The sequence below is a fragment of the Rhamphochromis sp. 'chilingali' genome, assembly GCF_963969265.1.
Source record: "Rhamphochromis sp. 'chilingali' genome assembly, chromosome: 8".
Lineage (NCBI taxonomy): Eukaryota > Metazoa > Chordata > Actinopteri > Cichliformes > Cichlidae > Rhamphochromis > Rhamphochromis sp. 'chilingali'.
Window position 1 is genome coordinate 32,088,464 of NC_137935.1, and position 26,279 is coordinate 32,114,742.

The window sequence follows — 26,279 nt, forward strand, 5'->3', positions numbered from 1 at the left end:
AATTTAGCATGTTCTAGTTATAGTTTTAATTTGCATGAATATATCCTTCAGAGCAGTGCATTATAATAATTCTTGCAATCTTATCTCATATACTCAGCTTTTCATTTTCTTGAATTAGGTGAAGCTCACCCATCAGCACAACTAACAACAGACACAGCATATAAGCTCTGTCAATTCAACGTGACTGTAGAGGACTGAAGAGGTCCTTCGGGATTTCTGTAGATACGCCACAAGTGAAGCAGGTTTGTGTTGGCATCAGTTTTTTAACTTGTGCAACTGATGTATTATGGCTCATGTAGCTAAAATGTAGAAAAAAGCCCTTTATTCCCTTTGCATTATTCATCTGCTGCTGCTTTGAAAAGTGTCTCCAACCTAATGGGAATACTCAAACAGTATGTACAAAAACAAAAGATACAGGGAAATAGTTTGAAAGGTTTTTTTTTTAAATTTTAACTATAGAGGAGGACTCATATATAGCACATATATTTATATAGGACTTGCTAGATACTAAAGTACCGTGACCTCAGCTTATGGACATATACCCCAAACATGCTGTTCTGGATCATTCCAGCACACTTTAACCAATCAATTATACGGTTTTACTTCTTCCATCTCTTTGTATGTGATAAGTAATAGATATACCTACACTAATAGGATTGTCTTTCATTTGTTTTTGGTAAAGTAACAAGCCTGGTTTGAAAATATAAGTAGTCACAGTTTTTGACTTTGAATTAAATTTTTTGAAAATACCTGTGTGTGTGTGGATCCAGGCTTACATAGACAGGGCAGTGATTATCATCAACTTTATGTACAATACTTACATAGTAAATGTTCTCCTCTCAAAGAAATAGCATCACACAGTCTGAGATCCTGCACAGGAAATCAAGTAAATCTAAAGAATCCACATAATATGTGCATTTCATTTGAAATAAAACAATGAAAATCTTCAGGAGCCAATGAAAATCCTTAAATATCACAGACTGACAGTGAGGTCATTGTTGTGGCAATAATTTGACAACTACATACTTGTGATACTTTCTCAGACTGTCCCGTAACCCTGGAGAAAGGAACCCAATGTAAGACAGAGAGGCAGGTTCAGTAAATAAAAAGCAAATCTTTAACGGCTGATCCAAAACACCAAGGACATACAAAGTCCCGACATAAAAAGAAAAAACAGGAATAAGACAGAACAGGATACGCTGGGCTGTTTAGACACAGATGAAAACAATTAACTGTTAACACAGGTGCAACCAATGAGGGCGGAGCGGGCAGTCACAAAAGAAGGAAAACACAACATGGGAAGTGAGCACAAAGAAAGACAAGGAGCTGCTTTTATTTCTCTCGTTTGTGCCGTCGTCTCCTCTGCCTCCAAGCTGATATGGCCTTAAGAGGCAAAGTTACCAAGTGGATACTTAAGCAGGACCCAGAAGACAGCAATTGGCAGTTCACATACTTTATTAACGCAACAGAGAGCTATATTAGGAAATAATACAAACAGGGAGGGATCTATTGGTTCAGAGAGGAGGCTCAGGGTCAGCAGCTGAAGGGACTGAGGCAGAGTGGCAGTACAGTGGAATCAATGGTATGTTTGAAGGTTTGCAGAACTGCTTTACTTGACAGGACGGTAGCTGCTGGTCTGGTTCCAGGGGTAACTCAAAACCAAAGCAGGGTGGAGTGTGAAAAAATGCATCTGGCGTCTAGGAGAGAGGAGCTGTAATCAAGGATCCACAGGTGATTTTACTTTCAGCAGATAAAAGTGGCACGACACTCGGCCAGAGTACGCAAATCACAGCAGGAGGACTCTTTAAGCAACTCTCAGCTTTACCCACGTGTTGCTTCAGTCACTTAAGATAATCAGACTTTCTGCCCTTAAACTGTTGCTGTTTGCATGTGTCTGTATAACATCTTATCACATTTCACCAAGTCGTGAATTTAATTAAATGTGGCCTTAAATATAGAAAGTGTCATGAACGCTGTCACATCTCAGATCATAGAGTACAGCTGTAGCTGGGCGGTAACAAAAAACAGTTTCTGATACAGTTTTGTCAAATGTCACATTTAATTGGCATCGCTTTAAAACTGAGCTCCGAGGGGAAGCCGTCTCATCAAGTTAGACGCTTGTTGCCTAGCCTCCTCGCTCGCATCTCGGGTGGGAGTACAACATAAAATCTGAACATTTCATGCCTCCTCTGTCAAACAGTATAACAGACACAGATCTAATGTAGCTTTCCTGGTATTCCATACAAATCTTCAGAAGAAAAGATGAAGGTAACGATAAGGGTAAATCACAAAACACACAAAGTGTTGTTGAGTATTCGTTTTTAGAGTACGGATGCTTCCAATCCAAAATAATAGTAATGAAATCTATGAACTCTTTCTTTAGCAGTTTCTTCTCTTAGTGGCCCATAATTGGCATCAACCCTATCTTCTATCAATTGTCCCACCTCATTAAACTGAGCTACTTCAGACAATGGGTTCCTTGTTTTCCATTTCTGTATGACATTTTAAAAGGTTATACTGGAATTTCTGTAATTTAATAATAGACTGTATTAAAATGGTTATAAGCACATAACTGCCACAACTAACATCTGCTAACTTTAGCCATAGAGTGCAACAATAATTGACTTGATCACAGGCGTTTTGTTAGTGTTTCAGCCACATGTCTTATGACACAATGAGTCAGCATGTTCAAAGGTTTAGAGAACAAAAACAGATTATTTTATTTCTGATGTGAATTCTCAAAGGAAGATCCAACCCAAGCCTTGATCCAGTTTTTTAAACCCTCCACGCTGGAGATGCACACTTGGGGCTGCCCACCCCAGGAGAGAGTACTGAGCTCCAAACTGCAGCATTTGATGGTGTTTGCATCCTTGCCTTACACGTGCACAAGCCAGATTTGATGTCAGCGCAGCACAGTGAGCCTGCGTGTGTGCACGACACACCATCTCACGAAAGTCAGTGAATACTGGTAATTTTAGGTGTATCGGCATTTTCCAAAGCTCAATACAGCTTCAATCTAATGACATGCTCTGCTCGGCTTATGCTATTCTTGGTAGATGTGCTATTCCGAGTGAAGTCTCCCAGACAAGATAATGGTGCTGTGTGTAATTGGGCAGCATTTATAAGTGTGGGTTGGGTCGGCGTGCTGTTCATCACCATGTAAATTAATTCTGCCAATGGAAATTAGTACAAATGTGTGGAAAGGAAAGATAACAAGATGATGATTATGTTCTCTGGTGCACGGACACACACACAACATGCTAAGGTGTTTGAATAGTGAGTGAATGTACAAAAGATCAGGAGACACACATCACATTAACAGCCCAGTGATTTAATGCAAACTTAATTATAGAAGATGTGTTTGCGCTTCAGGAAAGGAAAATTGGTTCATCCATGACAACAGTGCACTTATTTTACCAGTTAAACTCTCCAGCTTTTTGTCTGGAAGATACAAACATCTGTGCTTTTCAGAATTTTAAGCACAAATGCCCCTTTTGCCCCTCCAAATTGACTGTCCTTCAAAGACAGCATTAAACAAACTGGCCCAGTATGACCGCCCACTAATTGCTTTCCTGCCAGGACAGCAGAGATTTACAGACTCCGCTGGCCTTATGGGACCTGGTCAAAACAAAACAACTCTGACAGCCTCTAACGGTCTCGAGAATTGGTGCAGTGGTTTGTGTTTGTGTGTGCGTGTATGCATGGTGAACGTGTGTGTTTTTACTAGATCTCTCCAGAAACTGGGAAAAGCAGCAAGAGAGAAAGAACAAAAGAGACCATGAGCGGCTAATGGCTTTCCCACAGGGCCATCACTTACTCTAACTCACAGTAAAAAGTGGCAAGCCATAGGGGAGCAGGAACTGGGAAATCTCATTTTCTAACAAAACTGGTAGCAGTGTTTTCTCTTCCAGAATGAGAAACAGTCCCAGTGATGAACGTCTGACAAATGTGGGTGAAAATGAAATTTGCATTCTTATAATCGTGGTAGTTTTCTTCAAGCATGCTCTAATGCTGCCTGAAGAGCATGAATTGCTTTGAACTCAATGACAGTCTGCCAGGCAAGCAGAAGGAATATTGGATTTACATCAGGTCGAGTGAGCAGAGAAGCATGTATAATTAGTAAATATGACGATTAGAGTCATGTGAAAAAGAGAGTACACCCTCTGTTAGCTGTAAGGAAATAGTAAAAAAAATGATCTGGTCCTTAGCAGTGCTTAAAATGAGGTAAACGCCTCAGCTCTGTACCATTTAGACATTTGTGTGAGTTAATAGATGGTTGAAATAAGGTTAAATTAACCACTTATAACAGCCTCAAAATATATCTTTTCAACTTTAATTTTTCAACCAATTTAGATGTAATGTCTCTTTTAAAAAGGCTATAGACTGGCCAACCAAAACTGAAAACAGTGTCATTTTTTTCTGGGGAAATGATAATAAAATTAAAGATTCTCTGTAATGTCATCAGAATTTTGTAAGCCTGCAGTCTCAGACTCAACATTATTACATACGTTAAACCATCCTGATTCCAACCTCTGCTTGGCATCACTGTTGTCTGGAGCAACCCTGTCAGTAGCTGAGAAGGTAAAAAAAGAAGTGCAGGGCAAATTGTTGACATCAGGTTGATTGACAGCAGAAAATTATTCATAAAAATAGTCCTCTTAAAAGCCCAGCAGGCAACCAGAACATGTTGTATGTAAGGATTCATTGATTTTATTGATTTTCCCGCTGCCACAGAGGACAAAAGAACACCAGAGAGCTCAGAGTGACAGTAAAACAGTATGATCACTCATTACTATTAAAAATACCCTACAGTGTATAAATACAAGATGTCTGTGTTGGTGTGCTTCACAAACACTAAAAAAGGATGTCAAGACAAAGAATATTACGTCTTGGGATCAGTGCATCTTGAAGACAGGATTTTGTGATTTTTATAAAAGAACTGTAGAAAGAAAAGTAGCTGCCAGTGCAACTCCTGAGCCTCCTGGCAGAAGAAATTTTTACCACTTAATCTTAATTCCTCCAGAATTAACATGGAAAAGCTTTCATTGCTCCTCCTATCAAATTGTGCCCTGGCCTGAAAATCCATACAGTCTGACAGTCTGAAAATCCGACAACAGAAGGGTGACTATCATTGTGAAATTTCACTGAATGCAAACTGTGGAAAAAGCTTTAAATGTCATTTTGTCAAAAGACTGAAACAGTGGTGACATCATAGCTACATATTATAGTGCAACATAGAGAAACCTGCATATAAAAAAATGCATGAATTTTATGAATTTTGCAGAATTCCAGACTGTCAAAGATTGTCTGTCGATGCAACTAAGATACCAGTATGAGAGGCATATATTATATCCTTCCTAAATAAATGCACTATGGCACTATGTACACTCTGGCTCTCTTCCACAGCATGTCTTTTGTCCTGTCTTGCTTCTGCTGGATGGCCCCGCCCCTCCCTGAGCCTAGTTCTGACGGAGGTTTCTTCCTGTTACAGTTTTTTCTGAATGCTTAAACCCTAACTGTGATTCCTGTAGCACAATCTTTAAAACTATTCAGACTTATAGCAAAACCACTCACTGAGTTTGCAAAACTAAAAGCACAAAAACTGCTTTGCACTCAGTTTGCAATTTTGTAACACACACTTTGCAAAGCTGTAGGCACAATTCACTGCACAACACTCAATTACCAAATTTCCAACACACTCCTAGCAAAAGTATACACATGTATGGCTATCATTAACACTAATTTGCCAACTGTCTGGCACACTTTCACATGTGAAAACTTTTTTAGATAATTAGTTCACTTTGCAATCAGCCTAAGCACTATAATACAGGTAAGCTGTGTGTGCGGAGTACAATGGAGGGAGCAGAAAGAGTGAGAAGTAGAGGAGGCCGAGGAAGAGGACGTGGAGGTGAAGAAGTAGGACGAAGAGGACGACAAGGACAAGGAGGAGCAAGAGGAAGACGAGGAGGGGGGAGAGGAAGATGAGGAGGGGGGAGAGGAAGGGTAGGAAGAGTAAGAAATAGAATTGCTGATGACATCAGAGCTACAATAGTGGACCATGTCATCAACCGTGGAATGACCCTGAGGGTAGCTGGCCAACGGGTCCAGCCTAACTCGAGCCACTACACTGTAGCAAGTACCATAAGGACATCTTGAAATGAGAATCGGTGAGTACAGTCACTTCGCACAAAGATTTGTAGCACTGCCATATGCCAATGAGAAACACACCAATACCATTGATGTAAAAATACTGAAATTGTTACTTTACAGAATTGCTAGATGACCAGATGCTGGGGGCAGAGGAAGCATGTTCACTGCAGACCAAGTAACCCATATAGTCATTATGGCGATTGCAAATAATCCTATACTTGGAAATAAACACTTGTGTTTGTTTTGATGTGTTTGAATAAACACCAGTACTTGAAGTTTGGATCCCTCTATGCTTATGGATCTATGACAGCAGTATGAGCTCAAACTGACATAGCCTACCTTGTGCACAGAGAAAGCAAAAGCCAGATGTGTTTTGTATTCATACCATCAGTGTGCAGTTGGCGCATTGTGTGCTTAGTAGATGATGGCTTGTGTGTACTGTTTGATACGGAAACACCATTTTTACGAAGGTGTGAAGAGTTAATCTAGCTGTGTTTGCTTTTGCAAGAGAACTACAATGTTTTGATGATTGGGTGACAGGTTTTCTTATTTGTGTGAAGAGTTTTGCAAAATTAGCCAATAGTTACAAAAAATGTGCTTAAGCAATCAGAAAAAACTGTAAAAGGGAGTTTTTCCTTCCCACTGTTGCCAAAGTGCTTGCTCATAGAGGATCATATGATTATTGGGTCTTTCTCTGTGTCTATTATTGTAGGGTCTGTTTTACAATATAAAGCACCTTGAAGTGACTATTGTTGTGATTTGGCGCTGTATAAAATTTAAACCTACACACACACACACACACACACACACACACACACACACACACACACACACACACACACACACACACACACACACACACACACACACACACACACACATATAATTGAAATTGAAATTGAAACTGAATTGAAATTTCAGAAATCCTGTTGTCCTCCTTTGGCTATTATGTTTGCCAAATTTTCAATATCAAAATTTTTCGTAGAGGCATGTATCGTATCAGTTTGTTCTCACATTATTGTGTTCACAAAGTTGTCCATGCAGCGCCCACCCCAAGCCTTTCAAGCTGACGGGTAAATATATTTAAACTGTTTCGTGTAGCCAGTGGAATGTTATACAAGCATATTTTGTAATTAGGAGCACGAATAATGTATTTCCTTGTCTTCTTGTGTTTTGATTGTCTTTAATTAATGTCTTTATGCTACCCTGTAACAACAACAATAACAACAACAACAGGAAGGACATTTTATGGGTCAATAAATCTATTAATTAATGTTACTGGTTACCTGATTGTGACTTCACTGTAAAAAATGAAAATCACTCATGCACAAAATGCAGTCATGCATTCACACAAGTCAAAGTCACGTGAGTAATCCTAATTGGCCAGTTTTTGGGGAAGTAGATGGCAGCTTTTGTTGATATGACCCTCCTCTGCTCTTTTCCCGAAAAGCAGGCGACCATCACTGTTGGGCACAAGCTCAGGTTTTATATACCTGGTAACTGATCTAGCACCACTATTCTTGGCCGTTCACACTTTATGTGTTATTTAAGAATCTAATGCTACCTCTCCAAAGCATTTGCTGACATTTTTATGGCATAGACTAGCAACATGTGCAGTATAACTGTGGTCTCACTTTTTGTTGACTCCACACTTGAAGTGAACACCCGGTCCTTTAAGGCATATATGAACAGAATGCATCAAACTTTATGTGAATTATGGGAAAAAAGCCCATCAGTAACGCAGCGAGGTGCACGGAAAAGCTTCTGGTGATTTGTTTCTGGGTGTTTCCGAGCAGAGCTGCATGCAGAATACTTATTTACTGAATATCTCAAACTGATCAGAATCTATGATCATCAGTCGCTCTGACAGTTAACTCTGAGTCAAACCACTTCCACACATGAGCACTTTAACCATGGAGGGAAAAAACAGAAGCGTTGTCTAACAACCTCTGATAAAGCATTAAAATTCTGCTCTAGTAAGCAGCGCATCTATTCTGTGCACCAATCAATTCACTCATTACCTCTGCCAGTCACTTCGTTTACCTCATTGGTCCATATGTTCATTCAGCCATTCCTTCAACAGTGTGAGTTGCTTGCACTCCACAGAGACTCTTACTTTGTCACTAACTTCTCTTCCTCCTGCCATGTTTCCATTGTATGAATCGTGTGATACATGTGCAAAATATTCTGGCAGGGTGTTTTATTCATGCTGATTACTGCTGCATTGCATGGACTACCGACACAGCTTTAAGCACTAACATCAGCATCACCATCACACCAAAGAGATCTTTTTTCAACTGTGGCTTCTTTTCTCTGCCTGTCATTTGCAAACACTCAGGAAAAGTGCTAGCCATGATCTCATTTGCTAATTGTGTGCGCCTCCAGCAGGTGCGAGCCGCCCGTCACTTCATACTGATGGCCTACGTAGGGAGGTGTGTGCGTGCGTGGAAAAGGGAGTGTGGCATTGGCTTGTTTTTCAGCAGTAAATCTGTCTGATGAGAGACATTTCACACTCTCCCTTATCTCCCTGTGGTGTCAAAGAGAAAAAACACTCAGTGCTTGCAGAGAAGTTCTATAAAGAAGTGATACTGACATAGAGATGTATGCCTTGAGGTGAATGATTCAGAAGCATACTGACTGACATGTCAGAAGCAGACAGCTATTTGTATGGTCTGAATAATTAAGAGGCGACACAGGAGAATACAAACAGCAGCAGATTCATAAAATGACTTCAGTATCATTGGCAGTGGTGTATCACTGCCTCCTCTACCTCAGTGTAGAGGAGGCTAGACTACAGTCTATCTGCAGATTAAATTAAATCTCATTCACCTCCTTTTTACTGAAGGTTTTGGAAGCTGTAAAGATTTAGATACAGACATGATTTGCATGTGATGTTGTGATGACTGCTGTCTTTAGGGGTCACCACAGCTGCACACACAACTGCATCCATGGATCTTCTCTGTCGTCTTCCTCTTCAGCATCTTTTTTCCAGTATATCCCTTCTCTGCACATGTATAAACCATCTCAGCCTTGCCTAACCTTGTCTCCAAAAAGCTCCATCCTGGTCACCCCCAATAAAAATATTCACTTCTTCAGTTCTGACAGATTTTTGTCAGTGCTACCGTCCCCAAACTATACACTACAGCATGTCTCACTACCATCTTGTAAACTTCTCTTTCACTCCTACTGCTGTCCTGTCACAAATCTACCTAACCATGCCACAACTCCTCCTGGGAGATGACACCCACAGCAAACTCTGCAACTAACTGTCTGCAGGCAGGGCTGGAAATCTTAACACTTCAACCCCAAAACATAAATATCGTATCTGTTTGATTATTTCTTGGATTTCTGTGTGGAGGTGTGCAGCCTGACTAACCCAAGCTGGGAGAACTAGTGACCCCTGACACTCTGAGGTTTGCAGCATCAGTGGATTAGACGTGATTCTTCACTGTACAACCAAACACACAGCTCTTAAAAGGTTGTGAAAACTTTGCTTCAACATTTACCACAGCACTTCTGTACAGCTGAAATGCCAATGAGCTGAGATGTTTGTAAATGTCTTTGTTCTGGCATAATGGAAGCTTCGGGGGGCCTGTACTGAGAGCAAAGTCCAGCATTCCCAGGATACATTGTTCTTATCTGGCTTCATTTACACATGTTGTCAGAAATCAGGTTAAGCGGTCACAGCAAGCTGGTTATCAACTCAAAAAGTCAGGATTTCCCCATTCAGCTATGAGCATGTTTATAATGAAAAGGCAGTGCACATGTACACTGGCAGCTACTGCACCAGAATGGCATATTTTACAAACAAAGGTTAAGTTATAATAGAAAAATCCAAAAAGGTTAAACACATACTGCTGACTTAAGCAACAATGCTGAAGCAACAAAGCAGCAGTCTGGGAATGTGTGTGAGGAAAACCTCATAGACCACATTATGTAGGATATTCCATAATATGGACTATAATTGCATGTACTGGGAGAGTACTACCAGCTAAGAAAAGCTTCCCATGTCAGCCTAGCTCTAACAAGCATTTTAAGAAAATGGAAAATAACTGAAAAATGTTTTCTGACTACACAGGACGAATAACTTTATGGCTAAAACCTTAATCACAGGAGACTGCAATTAAAAGTTTTGGTTACCTGAAAATGAGCCAGTGATATCCTCTTTATGTTCACTTCAAATCTAGTCAGATCCTATTCCATGAGAATCTAAATAAAATCCCTCAAAATAGTCAGACACCTGGGAGACAATCAGGGACTGAAGCAGTTTTTCCTTTGTCCCAACTGGCCTGGTACTATGAGGGATTTGTGTCCAAACAAGCAAATAAACGGTTGATTGACCTTTAAACGTTTTTTTGTTTTTATGCTTTGCACCTCGGAGCCACAAAACCTACACAGCTGTTCTGACTCTGCCAGACAGAATCCCATTTGAAGGATGAATAACTGGTAACTGATTTTTACAATCAATTTAAAAATCGATGTTGGTATTCTCTTTGGATATCTAATTGTATAATTGAATTTGGACTATTTTTTGAGAGCCTTAGTCTGCAGTGATTTAAAGGTTGTGTTTAATGATACAGAAACACACTCAATTTGAATTGCAGCATCACATCAGCTGTGTTCTTGCATGAAAAGCAGAGTGAAGATGGAACAGGATTAACACTATCCCCGCTAATAATGCGTGTGTTATTCTTGAATATTTAGTTCACTGCACATATAAGCATCATACTCTTCTGCACTCTTTTGTGTTTGCCTGGTTATAAACGTAAGAGTGTAACGTGTTGACAGCTCTTTCTGATGTCAGGATGGGGGGACAGTAACCTGCTTAGTGTGCATATGCAAATTCAATTATACGCTCCTGGTGTTTTAAAACGATTTTGAAGGAATCGTTCTTAATAACAAGAAGATAAGACAGCAGTGCTTTAAAATGAGTTAGCACACTGGCAAAAACACTTCCAAATGTGACTTTCGTTGAGCTTAAAATGTTCCTTTTTGATAAAGCAGATAGTTAGTTAGGGCTGGATCATGTGACCCTGAAGCCTAGGTTGCTGGGGATTTTCCATGATGCCCTGAGTGTTTCTTTTTCACTCACAACATGCTGAAACAGCAATCGTTTAATCATTAGTTATTATTAAGCTCTGGATCTCTTCCACAGCTTCTCTTTGTCCTGCTTCTCTCAACTCACCCCCAACCGGTCTCAGCAGATGGCTACCCCTCCCTGAGCCTGGTTCTGTTGGTGGTTTCTTCCTGTTAAAAGAGAGTTTTTCCTTTCCACTGTTGCCAAGTGCTTGCTCACAGGGGGTCAGTCTAAACTGTTGGGGTTTTCTCTGTATTTTTGTGGGGCCTTGCAGTACAAAGTGCCTTAAGGCACTGTTGTTATTTAGCGCTATATAAATAAAACTGAAATTTTACTCTTTTCATAACAGTGTCATGTATATACATTTGGTAATCAAAGACATTGAATGCTTGTTAGACCATGTTTTTTTCTCACTGCCTCACGATTTGCCTAGTTGTAAGTCCGTCTGGACTTTATGAGGGAAGAACTCCACTCAGGAGCTTCTAATCTGGACTAGACACGTGGATTGAGCGACACCTTGCGGTGAACACGAAAAACAACAACAAACTGACACCAGCAAGAAGCGGAAGCGTGCGGTTTGTCCTTTCCGACTTTCTGTAAAGCGGCGTCAACATGTCGGCCCCCTTGACAGTAAGTTACCCTTCAAATTTCGACTTATTACTGCATTAAGCTGACTAAATTACATGTTGTACGTAAGGCAGGCCCGGCAGGCTTAAAGCGCATGGTGTTGTTAGGATTTTGCAAGGTAGCTGAACCATATAAATACGATAAGAGTAACGTTAGCTAATGTTAGAAAAGACCTGTGGTTGAATTTGTGTGAGACACGTTTTTACATAACCTAACTGTAAGATACGTAATTATGGCAAAATCTCCGTGTCTGAATGGAAAACAAAAACCACACTGTTAACAGACATGTGCTGTCATTGATTCTCTACTTAGGTTTAACCTGACAGTAGTCACCGTTCATATCCTCCATCCCATTTCCTGTCTCTGTGCACAGTATCTACACAGATGTTGCCAGCGATCAGTTCTCCTCGTTGTTGCTAGGCGACAGTGGAGCACCAACTCAGCATCTCCTCCTCCTCTGCACAGGAGACTCCTCCTGTTCCTCACCCAGCGTTTCTATGATGTAGAGATGCTCCTCAGGTGGAGGTATCAGGCACAAAGGAGCCAGCTTCAAAAGAAAAATGTGTAGGACTCATTTTGGGACTTTGTAACATGATGATGCACCTGTTCCTGCTCCTGCTGCTCTCTGTTGTTTGGTGTAAATCACTGACTTTTCTGCTACTTTTACTTTCTTCCAGCTACTATAGCTACACACAAAGGTTTTATGGGCCAGACATAGCATCAGCGTATTACATCTTGAGTCTGAAGGGAGGATTTAGGTAAGTGCCTTGTTCCCTTGTGCCTGCACTGTAGCTATAGAAGGATTGTTTACATATTTAATAACTGTCCACCAAACATTTTCAGGTTTAATAATGGTCAGTTTTTTCTTGAAATCTTGAAAAATAGTTCCAGGATGAAATTTGAGCCGTGTTGCAAACATTTCTTGCACAGAAACAGTTTATTGAAGGGAGAAAAAGAGAAAAGGTTCAGATATGCCAAATTACTCAGCTGGCCTGAATATCATTGGTAATAAGATAAGATAAGATAAGATAGAACTTTATTAATCCCTCGGGTGGGTTCCTCTGGGAAATTCGACTTCCAAAAAAAGCACAGCAACGACCGAAGTTACAGTTACAGAATTGTTATATATATATACACACACACACACACACACACACACACACACACACACACACACACACACACACATATATAAATACAGAGACAAATATAAATAAAATATACAAAGGGGATAAATAGAATAAATAGGAATAAAAAATAAAAATACAAGTGAATTGCACATTTCAAGTATTGAGTCTATTGCACTGTTGACTATTTACAAAAAGTATTGCACAAGGTATTGTACAGTGAGGTGCAGAGGCACTACAGCTTAGTTGTTCCCCCCTCCTTTGTCCTCCTGTTTCCCCTCCCTCTCCCCTCCAGAGAGGAGTTAAACAGTCTGATGGCGTGTGGGACAAAGGAGTTTTTAAGTCTGTTAGTTCTTGTCTTGGGGAGAAGCAACCTGTCACTGAACAGACTCTTCTGATTGTTTATGGTCGTGTGCAGAAGATGCCCAGCATTGTTCATAATGTCCAGCAGTTTTTTTAGTGTCCTTTTCTCTGCCACTGTCACCAGAGTGTCCAGCTTCATGCCGACCACAGAGCTAGCCTTCCTGATCAGTTTCTCCAGCCTGGATGAGTCCTTCTTTGCTGTGCTGCTCCCCCAGCACACCACAGCATAGAACAGTACTCCAGCAACCACCGACTGGTAAAACATCCTCAGGAGCTTCCTGCAGATGTTAAAAGACCTCAGCCTCCTGAGGAAGTACAGTCGGCTTTGGGCTTTTTTATACAGGTGCTCTGTGTTGCATGACCAGTCCAGTTTGTTGTCCACCCACAGCCCGAGGCTCTTATGGAGTAATTAATCCAAATTTGAAATTTGTGGTTCAAATTATTGAACACAAACATCTTCACTGTGAGATGGGGATCACAGTGAGTGTCTACAGCCAACAGTAAAACATAGTGGAGGCTCTGTCATGGTTTGTGGCTGCATTCCCAGTGGTGTTGGGTCAAAGCTGATTGGCTGCATCAGATTTTGATTCAACATGCAATACCATGTTGAAAGTGTCTGATTGGCAACAGCTTCATTTTTCAGCATAAGAATGATCCCAAAACACTGGCAATGCAGTAAAAACTCACAGTGAAACACTGATAGTGTTATGGATTGGCCTCTCCAGAGCCCAGACCTCAACATTAGTTAAGCAGATCAGTGAGACAAAGAACAGAACAAAATGCAAAACATCGAAAGAAGAACTTTTAAGAAGCCTGGAGCACTATTCCTGAAGAAAGCTTGACCAAGAGAGTTCAGGCTGTGCTGAAGAATAAAGATGATGAGCAGATGAGTCTCATGACAAAAGCACTAGAGTTGGATACTTTTAAACTTTTTAGTTTTTTCTTTTCTCTTGCTATTGCTGTTTCGGGGATGTGTATATATATATATGTATGTATATGTGTGTATATATATATATGTGTGTGTGTGTGTGTGTGTGTGTATACGTGTGTGTGTGAAGTGTTTGAGTTAAGTTCTTGTCTTTGTGCTGCTGTGATCCATGATTCTCAGGTATGTCGGCCAGTCTGAGTGGTTTCGTACAAACCAGAGGGGCAAATTCAGCTGGGACTTCTTAAATCACAAAAACACACCTATAGAAGAAGCAGACATGAGTTATACCATCATCAACTACACAGGACTGGAAAATTTGGGTACTGAGTTCAAACTTAATTTTTTCACTTGCTGATAATTAATTTCTTTAATATTCAGCAAGCAAGTCTAGTTTCTGATCTGATTTATGTCACCACAGAGAGGCAGCGATCTTTGCGGACTCTAAAATTAAAAGGCTGTCCTGAAGTGGACGACTGGTTCCTGGCCAGGCTCCATTTGTTCCAGGACTCTCTGGAGGAGCTAGACATCTCACATTGTCCACGCATCACCACAGGCGGCCTGGCTGCGCTCAGGAATCTCAAGTAAATGAGCCAAAATGCATCAAAATACTAGTTAATATCACTAGTGATATTTGTTATAATACAGTTTTTTCTGATTGCTTAAGCACATTTTTTGTAACTATTGGCTAATTTTGCAAAACTCTTCACACAAATAAGAAAACCTGTCACCCAATAATCAAAACATTGTAGTTCTCTTGCAAAAGCAAACACAGCTAGATTAACTCTTCACACCTTCGTAAAAATGGTGTTTCCGTATCAAACAGTACACACAAGCCATCATCTACTAAGCACACAATGCGCCAACTGCACACTGATGGTATGAATACAAAACACATCTGGCTTTTGCTTTCTCTGTGCACAAGGTAGGCTATGTCAGTTTGAGCTCATACTGCTGTCATAGATCCATAAGCATAGAGGGATCCAAACTTCAAGTACTGGTGTTTATTCAAACACATCAAAACAAACACAAGTGTTTATTTCCAAGTATAGGATTATTTGCAATCACCATAATGACTATATGGGTTACTTGGTCTGCAGTGAACATGCTTCCTCTGCCCCCAGCATCTGGTCATCTAGCAATTCTGTAAAGTAACAATTTCAGTATTTTTACATCAATGGTATTGGTGTGTTTCTCATTGGCATATGGCAGTGCTACAAATCTTTGTGCGAAGTGACTGTACTAACCGATTCTCATTTCAAGATGTCCTTATGGTACTTGCTACAGTGTAGTGGCTCGAGTTAGGCTGGACCCGTTGGCCAGCTACCCTCAGGGTCATTCCACGGTTGATGACATGGTCCACTATTGTAGCTCTGATGTCATCAGCAATTCTATTTCTTACTCTTCCTACCCTTCCTCTCCCCCCTCCTCATCTTCCTCTCCCCCCTCCTCGTCTTCCTCTTGCTCCTCCTTGTCCTTGTCGTCCTCTTCATCCTACTTCTTCACCTCCACGTCCTCTTCCTCGGCCTCCTCTACTTCTCACTCTTTCTGCTCCCTCCATTGTACTCCGCACACACAGCTTACCTGTATTATAGTGCTTAGGCTGATTGCAAAGTGAACTAATTATCTAAAAAAGTTTTCACATGTGAAAGTGTGCCAGACAGTTGGCAAATTAGTGTTAATGATAGCCATACATGTGTATACTTTTGCTAGGAGTGTGTTGGAAATTTGGTAATTGAGTGTTGTGCAGTGAATTGTGCCTACAGCTTTGCAAAGTGTGTGTTACAAAATTGCAAACTGAGTGCAAAGCAGTTTTTGTGCTTTTAGTTTTGCAAACTCAGTGAGTGGTTTTGCTATAAGTCTGAATAGTTTTAAAGATTGTGCTACAGGAATCACAGTTAGGGTTTAAGCATTCAGAAAAAACTGTAAGTACTTCTTTATTTCTTTTACTGTCTCTGCCTGCTGCAGGGGACTGAAGCATCTGAATGTCTCATCCCTACCTGGGATTTCAAATCCTGGCCTGGTCATCATCCTGCTGGAGGAAATGCTACCACAGTGCCAGATCACAGCTAATGGCTACGACCACAATCTGAGGAAGGTGGAAGAAGAAGAAGAGGAGCAAATGCAAAGACAGAGGTAGCATGTGGATTGGGATGGAAATCAGAGAGGAAACGGGCAATCTCTTCTGTCTGTTCATGTGCCATCTCACTCGATACAGCCTGTGAGACATCAGAGAAATGCAGCATGGAGAAGGGCAGCAGATACAACAGCAAGAAAAAATTAGCAGAGCCAATATATCTGACTTATGCAGCAGTTCACAAATCCCAGAATACACATTTTTCCTTAGAAACAGGTGGTTGCCGGGGGTCACTGACTGGTCTTTAGGCCTTTAGGCCTTTCCATTGACCTCAATATCAGACTTATAGTTTATGAAGTCAAATGTGATTAAACAATCACAAACCCAACAAACTGGGTTGCTTTAAACCAGAATCAGTTTATAGGTATGTACACATATGTGATGTAAATTTATATGCCACCTAAACCGTTTCTGTCTCAATTGTTGCTGAATGTAAATATAAGTGTAAATATAATAAAGACTGACAAAGAATAAAGAGTGTGACAATTATTGTTAGCTTTACTGCCAACTCTGAGTTGGCAGTTCGTCTTGTAACCGGAAGGTTGCCGGTTTGAGCACTGGCTCGGACAGTCTCGGTCGTTGTGTCCTTGGGCAAGACACTTCACCCGTTGCCTACTGGTGGTGGTCAGAGGGCCCGGTGGCGCCAGTGTCCAGCAGCCTTGCCTCTGTCAGTGCGCCCCAGGGCATCTGTGGCTACAATGTAGCTTGCCATCACCAGTAGTGTAAAGCGCTTTGGGGTCCTTAGGGACTAAATAAAGTGCTGTACAAATACAGGCCATTTACCATTTACTCTTGTCACATGTTTTAAAGATAGTGCAAGCGATGTCGTCACACATCACAGCGTGTCTGTATGTATTTGTAATCTGCACTGCAGGAGCTTATGTGAGGAAACTAAAGCCCATAATCCAGTGTGAGCCTTGTTCTGCAGCAGTGTCAATGGACTGATGAAGACACCTATGAGAGAAGAGTGAATGTGGGTGAAGAAACTGCTGCTACTTTTGTATGTAAATATACCATCTCAAGTCATTTGGTAGCATTTATTTTGTTATGTTGGATAGTACTGGAAGCTATATTAAAGTACAAAATGTATAATAATTTCAAATGTTAAGTAACAGTTTACTGACTACATGCATTTTTGGTGATATTTAATATAATATCAAGTATTGGGATCAGCTGTAGTGATGGGCACAGCGAGGCTTTGTGAGAGACTGAAACGCTGGAAGGAGTTGTGCCAGAATTAAAATGAGGTTTTGAATCAATCTGACACCCGCAGCCTTCTACTGACACCTACTGGCCACTTTTTCCTATTATCACATGTATTGAAAATGCTATTTTGTGAAGCAACACCAAAACAAATTAATTTATAAAACAAAATATATGGAGAAAAGGCTGCTGTGTTTATTGTAATATCCACACAGGTTGTGAGGATTTGAATGTCGTCCACTTTGTAGGTGAGCTCAGTGTAAACCAATGGATTTTGTGGAACATGATTCGTCTATGGTAGAATGAAGTGTGAATGAATGCAGCTAATTATTTCATGGGACATGAAAATAAATAAGAGAAAGTCGAAATGGTCCTCAATTAGTAATTTGTGGGTGGAAACTTCCTTACCCTGAGGATTGTTTGAGGTTTTAGTTTGCGAGCAAAGTAATTGTCACATTTATGGCCAGTTTTCTGACCTTAAATTGTGTGTTAGTAAATCAGATTCACTGATAAGGGATGTCTGTTCGTGTTTCCATGGGAGTGACCAGTCGAACAGTGACCATTAAAAATTTGAATAATAATTATATATATATATATATATATATATATATATATATATATATATATATTTATTTCTTTCAAACAAATTCTCCAGTGGACATCACACTCACGGTGAATTAAGTAAAAAAAAAACAAAAAAACAAAATCTGATATGAAAGAAAAAAGGAGCACGTGATCTGTCAGCCTGAGATCTGAGATGAGAAACTAGAAATTACACTCTAAATGATTACATCACCCAAGGAATGCGGGAAAAGGTATTTTGTGGTATAGACTGTAAGTAAATATCAAAATGTATTATTATTATTATTATTTACCTGGAGGCAATTTTTGTATTCAAAAATATATCATAATTATATAATAATATAAATTAATTTTAAAGCTGTTTTAGGGTTAAAACCAAGAAGCAGCAGTTAAGAACTTTCCAAATGCTGGTATTGGCATTGGATAGATGCTAGCATGACAGGATTGATGATACTTTGTTTCTGTCCTCGAAGTTCAGTATGTAGTCCACTGCATTTTTGGAAGTGAAGAAGAAGAAGAAGAACATCAAAAATGCACTCTGAAAAATGTCTGAGCCTTTATGTTTGACTTTGGTATCTTATTTTTTTAATTATTAAAAAAACTAAACATTTTTTTTATAGCTAATAGCACATTTAAACAACAGAAGTTGATCAATAAAACCTTAAAGACAGCCACATTTACATTAAAAGAAGAAAAAAAACAGTTTCAAAATAAAAAGTTGAAAGGTGTGTTTTGTTGTGTTCATTAATTATTGTGGAAAGCAAAAATGACAGTGATTTATTGGTCATTAAAATGTGTTCAGAATTTCGAAATTGATTATGATTCATCTCACAAGTCATAACACACTGCTCCCGCTACATAAGCTGGCTTTATGGAGTAAAGGTCTCAGTATCGGTATTGGTATGGGCAATACTGACCGCGTCTTTACTTGGTGTTACATCAATACGTAACTTTGCAGCATGGTACAGCACTACCCACCTGTCGAAACTTGTGTGAAACACATCAAACTGTAAATTAGCATTGGCCACATGATGTGGGTGCTTTGGTTGGAACCACACCACCGAGCAGTGTTTCGGAGTAACTGGAGTCAAATAGTCTTATCGAAAGTCCTAAACTGAAGGTAGGAACAGACTTTTCTTGTGAAGCTGAACAAAAGAGTAAGCACGGACCGCGTTTGTGACGGACAACAACAGAACAGCTAGCTGTGTGTTAGATACCTCTCATAACTTCTTAAAATTCGGCATTTAAATCGATTGTCATCAGAACCCTTGTGGTGTAAGATCCTCAGCAGACGGATAAATGTCTGATTCGTCAGGTAGGACGGATGTATGATAGTTAAATTTCGGTTAAACTTCGAGAATGTGTCGCTGTTTCTGCGTGCTAGTGTAGCTAGCTTCAAAGCTAGGTGCATTCGTTTTACGTGAAACTGTGCGGTGAGTTTGACGTGCTGTTTTATTTTTACATTTGTAGAACTTCCTAAATCAGAAAAAGAGGAGGAGGTCACTCCCGAACCAGAGGTGAGAATAGTAGTGTGTGTGAAGCAGTGAATGCTAGCAGCGAGGTGTGGTTAAGTCCGTCAGATTGACATAATCCAAACAAAACCCTCATTTGTCAGTGTCTGAGACAGGAAGAGGTGATAAAGCTGTTCAGCAATATTTCAGTGCAGTGTAGATAAATGTGATATGCTTGTAAATGTTAGTATTGTTTCCTATGCAGGAACAATCCGACGACAGCAGTGAAGACGAGGCTGCAGGAGACGCAGACAGTACGTGAACACATAGACACGGGATTTATAACTTCTGTATTTTCATTTTCACTCTTACTTTACTGCTTACATCCAGTGATTGGACTGGTTCCCAGTTGTATATATTTCTGCTGTTAGTTTGACCATTGTGCCAACCCAGCAGTATAATGTACTTCTTAGTAGCTAAATCCCAAGATATACTTTACTACTTGTGACTAAACAGTGTCAGTGTCCTCTGCATTTTCCTGCTAATGCAGTGGCTGTGCTGAGACATGTTTTATCAGACTAGGAGCTGCCTCTTGACTTGGCTGAATGTATCGATTTCTGCCTTTATCTGATTTTCCCTGTGTTCCCATCAGTGGATTTCATGCGCAACCTCTTCTCCAGCGCACTGGGCCTCAGTTCAGCTGAGAAAGTCCTGGATGAGCTGACTCTGGATGGAGTGGCACGATACATAAACAGCGGCAAATGTGAGTCTTTGCCCGCCTTCACTCTGCCCCCCACCGGAGTGGATCGATTTACCGCTTACGAGCCTGTTTCCACAATGCAGTTATTATTGATTGAGCCGCAAGCTTCTCTGCTTTCATGCAGGTAAAAACATCATCTGCATGGTTGGAGCAGGAATATCCACATGTGAGTATCTCTCTTTTATATCACAGAATAAGCACTTAAACTGCTTAAAGATCACCTCTTTTATTAATTACTATTATTATAATAATCATTATTATTCTTAATGAGTAACTGAACATCATTTCTCTCTACAGCTGCTGGAATCCCAGATTTTCGCTCTCCAGAAACTGGCCTGTATGCAAACCTGCAAAAATACAACTTGCCTTACCCAGAGGCTATTTTCCAGATAGATTACTTTAAGGTTTGTGAGAGATTGTTTTGGACATGCTTGAGGGGAGATAGTGGCTATAAAACTTTGCCCATTTATTACTCACTTCTTAAACAACTTTGTATTCGCTAATATTGACACAAAAAACAACATATTAATTACTGTCGGCCTCGAATTCAACACATTAAACCATAACTCATATTTCAGTCAAAAAACTACTTTTTTATGTTCATTTTCAGCTCAATTTGTTTTATTCTTGGACTCTCCCAGAGTAGGTTCCCATGATTCACAGCTCAAAATAAACCCCTCAGATCATCCGCTATCTGAAACATATCTCTTGTAGCTTTCTTTGCCCTCCCTTTAAACCATGTTTCTTGTGAATGGCTTTGGCCATGTTTAGTATGAACACGCACCATTGTAACAGGATAAAGTAAGTAAACACATAAAAGGTCAACTTCAAGGCTTTGGCTTTAACTCATCTACATTTATCTTGTAACTTTTTTGAAATTGTTATTTTAGAAAAAAAATTATCTTTTTCTCCGTCTCGTATTTCAGAAACATCCAGAGCCATTCTTTGCCTTGGCAAGGGAGCTTTACCCGGGACAATTTAAGGTACAACACGCACACTTGCGGATTATTTGTCACATGTGTTGTTATATAGAAAACTACAAATGGCCTCACACTGTGTTCATTCTCTCATGTTGGACCTTTGCGGGTGTTTAGCCAACAATCTGTCACTATTTCATGAAGATGTTGAAAGACAAGGGCATCCTGAGACGCTGCTACACACAGGTAGGAGGAACACTCGCTTTTCACAAATGAAGTCACTATTGCTGCATTTACATTCCCGCCTGTGTTCATTCAGAATATCGACACGCTGGAGCGAGTAGCCGGGCTCGAAGGAGACGACCTAATCGAAGCTCACGGGACGTTCTACACGTCACACTGTGTCAGCTTCTGCTGCCGCAAAGAGTACAGCCTGGAGTGGATGAAAGGTGTGGTGTTTTTGTTTTCTTGCTTTGGATTGTTGCTTTAGTCTGATTAAGAGACACTTGGAATCTTAACTTTCTCCTGCTGTCTTGTAGAGAAAATCTTTTCTGACGACATTCCCAAATGTGACAAGTGCAGCAGTTTGGTTAAACCAGGTCAGTAGATGTTCATTTGTTTAAATGTTAGTAATGTTGAGTTTCAACCATGACTTTTAGAAAGTCTCTCTCTTCTGCTTTTTCTTACACAGATATTGTCTTCTTTGGAGAGAACCTACCTGCCCGATTCTTCACTTCAATGAAGATGGTGAGTGGACACCAGCGGCTTGTGAACATTCTGGCATATTTTGAGGAAATGTGATGCAGCTACTTAGTAACAGTAAATGTTGTTTTTGGGTTTGGTTTTTTTTTTTGGTAAACCTTTCAGGATTTTCCTCGTTGCGACCTTCTCATTGTTATGGGGACATCCCTTCAGGTTCAACCATTTGCGAGTCTAGTCAGCAGGTACTGCAGCTCAACTTTCACATTCCTGTCTGAGCACAGAGACCGCCACAGTAATTGTCTGGTAGTAGACCACAGACCTGCAGGAGAGTTTGTTTGAGAGCTTTTGCACTCAACCACATTTTATAATTTCATGTAGATCTGGTGAAAACTTTATTTTGTGTGTTTCTTTTTCATTTAGGGTTTCAAAAAATTGCCCCAGACTGCTCATTAACATGGAGAAATCAGGGCAGGTAAGCACTCACCACTTCCTTTTCCTTCTTTCTTGGATTCTTTGTGCAGGCTTGTGTTGATGTGCGTCTCTGTGCAGGTTAAGCCCATGATGAGTTTGTTTGGTTTCGGCGAAGGGATGGACTTTGACTCAGACAAGGCTTACAGGTGATAATGAGACACAGCTACTCCTCTCCATAGCTTTACTCTGCATTTGCCGTTTACTACAAACTAATATAAACAAAAGATCTTAATGAGTGCAGTGTACTGTAGCCGTACCTTTACATTAAGCTGCACAATATATGTGTCAAATACAGTTTAACAGATACTCAGGAAAAGGTTTTTTGTTTTATGATTTAGTTATTTTTATGTGAAATGTATGCTGTAAGTTCAGACTGATGCACAGAGTAATGAACACACATCACGCAGGCCACCATTTTACAACCAGAGGGCACCAAAGACTTATCTATCTGTCCCAAATGGAATTGGTAGATACTTTGAATATACTACATTTTTTTTCATACTACTCACTACATTAATGATTGAACTAATTTATAACTACGTTGCTCAGTATCTGACTTGCTAAAAAGTTTCTATGAAACTGAAAAGTCATCGAAAGTTATCAGATTCCCTTTAAATCAGCGGTCCCCAACTTTTTTTGCGCCACAGACCGGTTTAATGTCAGACAATAATTTCACGGATCGGCCTCTGCGGTCCGTGAAATACAACAAAATAAGATTTCACGACCAAGACAAAAACTGTGATATTTTGTAAATATAATAATAAACGCGTATTCACTGTGTAGTTGTGTAACTTTATTAGCAGCGTCCTCCTAAAATCCGCCAACAACATGAGATTAACAGCCTTCTCTCTGCCCCTTAGCTTTCTGGTCGCTATGGTAACATGTAAATATTTCTTTCAAAATAAGACGCACAACTACAACACGGGAAAAGACCTAGGGGAAACCAAGTTAACAATAAAAACCCTGAAACCATCAATTTCACACCCGAGCCTCAAATCTTGCAGCCCGGTACTAAACGCCTCACAGACTGGTACCGGCCCGGGGGTTGGGGACCGCTGCCTTAAATGACCAAGAAAGCTTTAGTGGAAGCAGTGAGTTTAATTTATTAGCATCTTGTGCCAAAACAAACAAAAAGCAAATTAATTAAAATGATGGTTATTTTTAAACTGCTTTCTTCAGTAAGGTGTCCATTGCTGCCTTATTTGCAGCTCAGTTTATGCTGTAAAAGATAAGCGGTGCTGGTGTTGTCAGTGAAATAAAAAGTTGTTTTGCACTAACACGTTGCTATTTATTTGCCTCTCTCTCCAGAGATGTAGCTCACATTAGTACTTGTGATGATGGATGTTTGGCTCTAGCTGATCTTCTGGGATGGAAGGTAAGTTACATGTCCCCTTTCAAGGATGCTGTCCTATGTTATGTTTTTGCTATGTTTTTAGGCCTATCATGTGTAAGGTTAAAACAAGTAAACACTGCTCAGAAAGTGATGGGAACACTTGATCATCAAAATATAACATAAAGTAATTTTAACTTCAGGGTATCAGTCTGTCTGGTTGGGAAGCAGAAACCACTGTGAGTCCATTTCACCTGCTTTGGTGCAAATGAGAGTGACAACAGTTGTACTGTAGAGGTGACAACCACTAAAAAAATTTTTTGCGTGTGGACCATTTCTTACCTTTTTTTTTTTTTTTTTTTTTTCCTTTTCTTTTTTCGGCTGTTAACTTTTTTTTGATCTAGTTCTGCATTTTGCTGGTGTCCTTGTCACTGCTGTTAGGATGACACAGTGCCTGCAGTCAATTCAGATTGTACAGATAGTTCAGCTCATAGGCACAGCCATAAGTGCTGTCACACAGATGTTTGCTGTGCCTCGCAGCACAGGGCAGTAGAAGCAGTAGAAGCCGGCCTAGCAGGAGGGTCAGTGTCTGCTTCTTTGTGGGAGGAGGAACAAGAGCGCATACTCATACATATTTAACACAACTGTCAGAATCAGACTACATTAGGGTAGCACGAGGGCCTCATCCTTAGACAGTGTTAGCCAACAGTGCTTACTACTGTTAGGTACTGAGATGAAAGTTTCATTATGCCAGCGAAGATCCTGTGTTCCTCCTGGTGTAGGACAGTAATAATAATAATGGATTGGATTTATACAGCGCTTTTCAAGGCACCCAAAGCGCTTTACAATGCCACTATTCATTCACTCTCACATTAACACACTGGTGGAGGCAAGCTACAGTTGTAGCCACAGCTGCCCTGGGGCAGACTGACAGAAGCGAGGCTGCCATATCGCGCCATCGGCCCCTCTGGCCAACACCAGTAGGCGGTAGGGTAAAGTGTCTTGCCCAAGGACACAACGACCAGGACAGAGAGCCCGGGGATCGAACCGGCGACCTTCCGGTTACAGATACGCTTCCCAACCCCCTGAGCCATGGTCGCCGTGCACAGTAGCCGTGCTCATGTGGCCAGAGTGCATAGGCTGTTCTTAGATGATGCTGGCATTGATGGCATTAACTGGTCCTCACATGCCCCAAAACTGAATCCAACTGAGAACCTTTGGGGCATCCTATCGGTGCATCTGAAGCAGCCAAACAGCAGCAGGGAGACCCTGTTGGACATCATTCACCATCTCATGAGGCCTTTAGAATGTTGTGTACATGCATGTGGAGGCCATAAACATTACTGAGCTGATCGGATTTAAATTTTGAACTTTAGATTTTTTGTGCGATTATGTAGCCCACAACGTGTTGATTACTTTGATGATTTTGTTTAGGAAAAAAACAATGTGTCTAAAGATTTTTAACTGCTCTTATTTATTTTGTTTGTTTTTGAGCAGCAAAAACATCCTAGTGTCAAGGTAGCCTATTGTAGATCGTTGTGAAGTTGTGGTTTTCCTGATGGAAGAGGTGTCGCAGTACAAAACAAAAAAAAAAGCTTGAGCTGTTTGTCTTGTAGCTTTTCTTGTTGCCACCACTTTGGGCTCCATATCTCAGTGACTCAGCTGCATTAAAGCTCTTGTTTGTTACGTCTCTCCAGGCAGAGCTGGAAGAGCTGGTGAAGAAGGAGCACGCCAAGATCGACAGTCAGGATGCAAAAGAGAAGGCCAGTGAAAACAAAGGAGCGACAGCCAAGGCGAGCTCTGCATCAGCGCCACCAGAACCCAAAGCTGAGGAGTAACCAATTAAAAAGCTCCCTGATTAAATGAAGGTCCTGTGGTGATGTCACAGATTGAAGTGGCATCGGGGGGTTACCTGGAAGCGAGGCTGTGGTGGACTTTCTGACATCTGTTTATATCAGTCATTTGCATTTTTTTTTTTTTTTTTTTTTTTTAACTCAGTCTAAACTGTTTATCACTTTCTCTGTGGCTCGGCAGATTTTATGTTGCAACAGAACCTATTGTTCATTTATCTGTATTGCAGTAGCACATAGCGTGCCCATGTGCGTTGTGGTTAATGTCTCTAAAACAGGCGCCATTGCACTTCACAGCGGCTCAGACGAATATGCAAACCAGCAATTGAACATGTGATATTTTGTTTAATCAAAAATGATCTTTTCTGTGAAGATAAGCGGGCTGTTTTAGGTGCTGTGTTATTTCCCTCAAGCCAAAACCTGCTGTGCTGATAACTTTCCTACTAACAAAATTAACTTCCTGATGGGTGACTGCAGTTGGGCACATGGCTCTTCTAAAATGTCTCAATTTGTAATTTACCGTGTTTTTCATGTTCCTCTCATGTTTAATTTTTTTTAATGATGTTTAAAAAAAAAAAAAGCAATGTAAAAAATGCAAAAGAAAGTC

General features: G+C 40.4%; 2 protein-coding genes across 3 annotated transcripts; both read left to right on the forward strand.

Annotated features, from left to right (window-relative positions):
- Positions 1-11,470: 11,470 nt before the first annotated feature.
- dmac2 (distal membrane arm assembly component 2) lies at positions 11,471-16,895 on the forward strand. The gene is made up of 6 exons (XM_080888354.1): positions 11,471-11,857; positions 12,228-12,418; positions 12,532-12,612; positions 14,453-14,592; positions 14,691-14,853; positions 16,238-16,895. Exons 1-6 carry the CDS (start codon positions 11,840-11,842, stop codon positions 16,407-16,409), a joined length of 765 nt encoding a protein of 254 aa, XP_080744480.1. The 5' UTR covers positions 11,471-11,839; the 3' UTR covers positions 16,410-16,895.
- A 2,234-nt stretch (positions 16,896-19,129) lies between these two features.
- sirt2 (sirtuin 2 (silent mating type information regulation 2, homolog) 2) lies at positions 19,130-26,278 on the forward strand. 2 transcript variants are annotated; one of them, XM_080889967.1, is made up of 16 exons: positions 19,130-19,311; positions 19,662-19,708; positions 19,908-19,956; positions 20,295-20,405; positions 20,527-20,568; positions 20,700-20,806; positions 21,329-21,385; positions 21,497-21,565; positions 21,639-21,768; positions 21,859-21,918; positions 22,011-22,066; positions 22,187-22,263; positions 22,442-22,493; positions 22,571-22,638; positions 23,801-23,867; positions 25,520-26,278. In XM_080889967.1, coding segments are annotated over exons 3-16 (1,038 nt in total). In that variant the 5' UTR covers positions 19,130-19,311; positions 19,662-19,708; positions 19,908-19,955; the 3' UTR covers positions 25,661-26,278. The 2 variants fall into 2 exon arrangements, with proteins under 2 accessions (XP_080746093.1, XP_080746092.1); XM_080889966.1 differs by lacking the exon at positions 19,130-19,311 and adding an exon at positions 19,343-19,506.
- Position 26,279: the final 1 nt, after the last annotated feature.